At 41.4% G+C, this 6000-nt stretch overlaps 1 protein-coding gene across 2 annotated transcripts in view; it reads right to left on the bottom strand.

The window, feature by feature from the left end:
• Positions 1-287: 287 nt before the first annotated feature.
• UBE2D2 (ubiquitin conjugating enzyme E2 D2) overlaps positions 288-6000 on the bottom strand; it is a 30946-nt gene continuing 25233 nt past the window's right edge. For both annotated transcript variants that reach the window (XM_076349992.1, XM_076349993.1), the window contains exons 6-7: positions 3076-3169; positions 288-1167 (exon numbers count right to left, since the gene is read on the bottom strand). In XM_076349992.1, the coding sequence (XP_076206107.1) occupies positions 1122-1167; positions 3076-3169 (140 nt within the window). In that variant the 3' untranslated portion in view covers positions 288-1121. The remainder of the gene's footprint in view (positions 1168-3075; positions 3170-6000) is intronic.

Raw genomic sequence — 6000 nt, 5'->3', positions numbered from 1 at the left:
GGGAATAATACCGTTAGGCTTTGTAAAATGTCACTCAGATTCTCGTTTAGTAAACTGCTTATTTGGTTTAACAGTCAAGTTCCTGGCACACTACACATCCTGATTGCATCTAAGTGCTTAAGCTTATGTTTGTCTTGTTCAGGTGCATAGCCTTGTGTGATGCAAACCGAACTGCTTCATGACTTCCAAATGCAACCATTCGTGAATGCAAGAGTTTTAGAGAAATCCACCATTAGTTTTAGCCTGTAACAAACTGCTCTTAAAATTAAAAGCCTATTCACACAAAGTTATATGTAATGACTGTAGTAATCAGTTTATTACACAGATTAATCATTCTTGAACGTACAAGCTCCAGGGGAGCAGTTGGGTCTTTAAATATACACAAGTTTTCTGTCAAATGGATTTTTACCCTTACATCCAGAAAGACCTAAGCAGTTAAAAAACCTAAGAAAAACAAGAGCTATTAGCTATGTATTAACTGAGAAACCACATACAAACCAAAAAAAAGTATGAAGGAGGGGAGAGAGTTGAAAGCAAAATCAACATCACTTGATGCACTAATAGCTCCAATCCATTTAAATGTTGACCGGTTAAACTTAGACCTTAAACACAGGATGTGGGTACAGTTTCTCTCATTGGTCATAACATTTACCTAAGGTGTAGGTCCTTCAGAATAAAATGAATACAGAAACAGCTTCAAGTTCTTCACCTTGCTTTTCATAACTGTTATGAGTTTAAAAGGATTCCACTTAAAATCCTTCACGGATCGGCAACACTGTCCCTAGAAATATGAACTCCACCGTAACTCTCCCATTCACATTTTATTACCCAATTTAAATCAACAAGGAATGCTTTTAGGCTCACAAAGTTATGACTGAAGAACCAGCTTTTCACACACACACTTCTCTGCTAGGAGTCAATGTTGGTACGGGGAAATACAGTATTTCTATTTTGTTGTTCCAAGTATGTACAACACGCAGCACTGCTGTATCAGGTAAACATGTGCACAGGGGAAGATGAGGCGTGGGCTCATAGAAAGCAGTCAAATGGAAATCAAAAGGACTTTCTCTTTCAGAGTTCCCCTATCTTTATTTGTAGAGGTTATCCAATAATTTCTTTAATTACATCGCATACTTCTGAGTCCATTCCCGAGCTATTCTGTTGTACCTGTATGTATAAAAAGAGGGTTTACTTAACATAACATCCAAACAGTATTTCAACTCCAGCAGTCTAGTCTACACATAGCATGAACTTACATTCTCTCCAGTAGCATCATGAATTTGCAAAATTTAAGAGCAAACTGAAATATTAGGCAAACAGGGGAAACAAGAAAGCCCACAGTACTTCATGGAAAAGAAATAACCAATCATATTTACAACAGGAATACGAGATCTTTGCGATTCAAGCCACAAAACAGAGCTAGCGCAGGTCTGAGGGGAAAGTATTTTCAGGAAGCCTTTACCTGCACCTCCCCCGGCCCCCAACTGCTGCATCCCTGGGGATGCTATTACTGCAGGTTTTAATTTTGGCATTCTGGAAAGAACAGATTAATGTTTCCCTCCCACCCCATTCTTCTTCCTCCCTTAGAAAGTTAAACTAGTACCTGGTATCTACTAGGCTGCCAAACCCCGACAGGCTTGTTTCATACTACACATTGCATTTGGCTATTTCGATGACTAGCAGGACAACGATTTGTCCACCAGAATTTTTTTTTTTTTATTCTGAAGGCACAATATCCTCCTTTTCCCAAGCCACCTGTAGCTTTTGCACCCAAATACCCTTTATAGCCAGAGCCACTGCTAGAGGAAGCTCAGGATACTTATGTAAAACAAAGTAGTCGTTGTGATTAACAGTACTGATAAAAGCTTATTTCTGACAACAAAAGGCAAGTTGTTCTTGTTTACAGAATTTGTAGAAAAAGTGTAAGACACTTATAGCAAGAAGTTTCCTAGTTACGTCCATCAGCTAGGTTCTTGTGCTGGAATTTAGCCTGTAGACAATGTTCTTTGGCTTAAAGAATCTGACAATCTACTCATGAAGGCGAGAGCATTTGTTACTTCACTGTTCTGAGACTACTCAAGAAGCAAGTTCAGTTATGTTTAAGCACAAAATTTATTTCCCTATTTTTGGGAAAGAATAGGAAAGAGTCCTGCATACATTAAGTGTAGTCAGTCACTGTTAGCTGCGTCTCGAAATACATACTGCTACTCTTGCAGCTCTCATTAAAAACAAGACGCACGCACTTCACTAACACTGCTTGTCAAGTATGCAGTAGAGTAAGCAAGTTTGTGGATCATTTTCCCTTCCTATCTTGTTCTCATCAGATGTAGCTTCAGAAATTAACACTACTGATCAGATCTGGAAGGGAACAGTGAGGTAGAAAAGTGTTTACGACGGTCATTAAGCTGTTGCTTTTAAAGTGCTCATTAGTGCTAGAATTCGCTCCATTCTTGCTGTTTACTTCATAGAAACTTGGAGTCCTCCCACCCCACCTCTACACCACTTGTTCTTCTCTTGTGTTGTCAAATGAAGATGAAAGAGGGTATTTTTGTTATTTCTTTGCTTGTATGATTCCACCGCTAATAGCTAGCATGGAAATATTCTCCCACTAGAGTAACTCATTCTCCCTCTGCTGGTTATGTAGAATTAAAGCAGGCAGTGAAGGCTCTTAAAAGCTGGTCACATCCAACTTAAAAGCTCCATAGGAAACAGATTTGCGTTGTTCACTTCACATTTTCATTAAATCAAGCAAACCTGTAATTAACAGCTACAACACTAATGAAAGGCCATTGTGTGGAATGAAAATGCAGTAATAAAACCACAGAAGTACAGGGCCTCTACATCCTTCACTTCTACTAGCATATATACCTTTTTCCTACAGCTATGCAATGATGTTAAGATAGCTGTACTACAGATCCCAGGAAACATCTCTAAAAAGACCACAGTTAAAGTGAAAAAGGCAAATCAAAAGTTCACACTTTTCCAAGAAGCAGGTCCTTTCAGTTCCCCTTTACTATTTAAGTGTGGATTCTGCTCTGTCAAGAACATTACATGGTTTTTGGCTTCCATACTCACTTTTCTCTATCTGTTTTGTAGATCCGTGCAATCTCAGGCACTAAAGGATCATCTGGATTGGGATCACACAACAGAGAACAGATGGACAAAAGTACTAGGGAGAAAAAAGAGATACTGAATTAGAGTTTAAGTGCAGCTGAAGACACCTGTAGAAGTCAGCCCACCCACTTTCTTCCCCTCTAGCCATTAGTATTAGCATAATTTTTTAAAAATGCCGAGGAGCAGTAATCCCACATACTTCAGCCAAGTTATTTTGAACAAAAATCCTTACCATTTAACTAGACAACTTTGCATGACCACAAGTTTTTAAACATCACCACCACAACTGGGAACCTCCTGGAACAGGTGTATCTGATAACAGCCTTGAGTCACAAGGCAGAAGTGTTCTATCTGAAACCGTACCTGAAAGCCTTCTCAGAAAGCATCCCTGCTTTTGCACTTGAAATTCAGCTTTTCCCTAAACCAGACCACCTCGTTGTTAATGACTTGCAGAAGCACTAATCAAAAGTCAAACGGCAGACAGATCCAACTGAGATGAAGGAAGCATGAGCTGCTCACAGATACTTAAGAACTGTTTAAAAAAAATGCTAGTCTTGCACAGAATTAAGAGGCTTTATTTATTTTTATTATTATTTTTCTGAGCATAAGGTAGGTTTAGATGGATTAACTGTAGAATAGTATTCAAAATGAATCAAGAAAGCATAGCTTACTGCACTTGTACCAACCACAAAGCCCTGAACTGTAGTTTCAGTATAGATAAATACTGTATATACCCCAGAAGTCACATCCCGCTCATATGATGCTGCTCAGCGCAGCATCAGCCTTCATCCATGTACGGAGTCAGGAGACTGCCTGCAAAGCTACAAATAGCACGTGCACGTTCCTACATTCACACCAAAGTAGAAGACATAACGAAGGCAGTAAGTTATAAGCAAAGCATATTGGGACATTACAAGAGGCATGTCAGGGACATCTTGCCCCCCCTAAGAAATGCCAAACATTCCTTTGTATTGCTTTCTCTCAGCCTGTTTTAATCAAACACTGCCACTCCATATGTCCCTTCACCAATAGCAGCAACAGCAGAGTTGTCACAGTGCATCCTCCAAGCAAGTTGGAGATGACAGCAGTTAGAAGTTTGAAGGCATTAAACACAAATCTGTTTGAACTTCCATCAGTTGCTACTGTGCTGTGGAGCAGGAGGCAGAGCTACCATGCTGAAAGACATCAGCTGAAAAAATGAGAGAGAACAGCATGCATTCCACTACTCTGTCTGGGGCCGGGGGGGGGGTGGTGGTTTGTTTTTTTTTTAAGCCAGTTTAAAACAGAGATCACAAAACAAAGGACAGCTAAATACAGCCAGAGAAAAAAGGGGAGAATAGGTCTGATATTCATAGAATGACAGAATAATTTAGACTGGGAAAGACCCTTGAGACCATCGAGTCCAACCATAAACCTAATACTGCCAAGTCCACCACTAAACCACATCCCTAAGCACCACATCTACATGTCTTTTAAATACCTCCAGGGATGGGGACTCAACCACTTCCCTGGGCAGCCTGTTCCAGTGCTTGACAACCCTTTCAGTAAAGAAATTTTTCCTCATATCCAATCTAAACCTCCCCTGGTGCAACTTGAGGCCATTTCCTCTCGTCCTATCGCTTGTTACTTGGGAGAAGAGACCGACACCCCCCTCGCTACAACCTCCTGTCAGGTGGTTGTAGAGAGCGATGAGGTCTCCCCTCAGCCTCCTCTTCTCCAGGCTAAACAACCCCAGTTCCCTCAGCCGCTCCTCATAAGACTTGTTCTCCAGACCCCTCACCAGCCTCATTGCCCTTCTCTGGACACACACCAGCTCCTCAACGTCCTTCTTGTAGCGAGGGGCCCAAAACTGAACACAGTATTCGAGGTGCGGCCTCACCAGTGCCGAGTACAGGGGCACAATCACATCCCTATTCCTGCTGGCCACACTATTTCTGATACAAGCCAGGATGCTGTTGGCTGCCTTGGCCAATATCTATGTAAACTGGAGAAGATTTTCAAAGCAGGACAAAAGCGAAAGCTTCACTAGGTCTTAACTGAGCTACTTGCTCAGCGATGAGAACACCAAGAACCCAGAAACCCGGTTAGTTCAGTTTTCCTACATGGTTCTGTAGACCCTTCACTAATGAATCATCAATTTCAAAAGTTAAAAGCTTCTAGAACAAGTTTAGTAATGAACTGCTCCTGATTTAAGGGAACGTATTTCTTGTTCTAGAATAAAGAACCACCTCTTCCTTCTTCTCCTGATTTTCTACTGTACAGTTGTGGAAGAGTTAAGAGCTTAATTAATCTCTACCATCAACTGACCCATGGACATTTATTCAGCTACCTCTCAGAATACAGCTTCAGAGTCGGAAGACTAATTTTGTGCTGGAGTGGCTAGTAGAAGCCACTAGTCCTGAACTGCTGTCCCTTAGCAAGGGACACAGCACGTTTAGTACCTGTAGCACTTGCCATCAGTTTCAGCACTGTTGGTCGTGTGTGTCCCCCATACACTGAGTAAAACTCACATTAGTGTTCAGTAATGGGAATCTGCCACCTTACACCCAGCTGCTGCCCGTCAGTTTAGCTTCACCACAGTCATTTCTCCAGCTATTTTCCTGTATCTCATTTCTCCGTATTTGTCAGACTCCACTGCTCTGGTCACTGAAGTTTCTTCAGCTGGTAGGACGAGTAAAAGAGCTAACATCTGTCTGCTCCCTTTAATGGAAGCCACAATCAAAGTTTTCTGGTCAACGATTGTAACTACTCCCTCAAGTTTTACCTTACCGCAGTCCTTTAATAACAAAGGACTTTTTTTGAGTAAGTTGGCTCACCTTCATCAGCAGAACCAAGTTGCAAGTCTGTCCAGTCCCCTCTGACTACCTTCCCCAACCACCATAATGC

The sequence above is a fragment of the Aptenodytes patagonicus genome, chromosome 12, assembly GCF_965638725.1.
Source record: "Aptenodytes patagonicus chromosome 12, bAptPat1.pri.cur, whole genome shotgun sequence".
Classification (NCBI taxonomy): domain Eukaryota; kingdom Metazoa; phylum Chordata; class Aves; order Sphenisciformes; family Spheniscidae; genus Aptenodytes; species Aptenodytes patagonicus.
The sequence above is the reverse complement of the archived record's forward strand: the minus strand, read 5'-3'. Positions and strand labels throughout refer to the sequence as shown.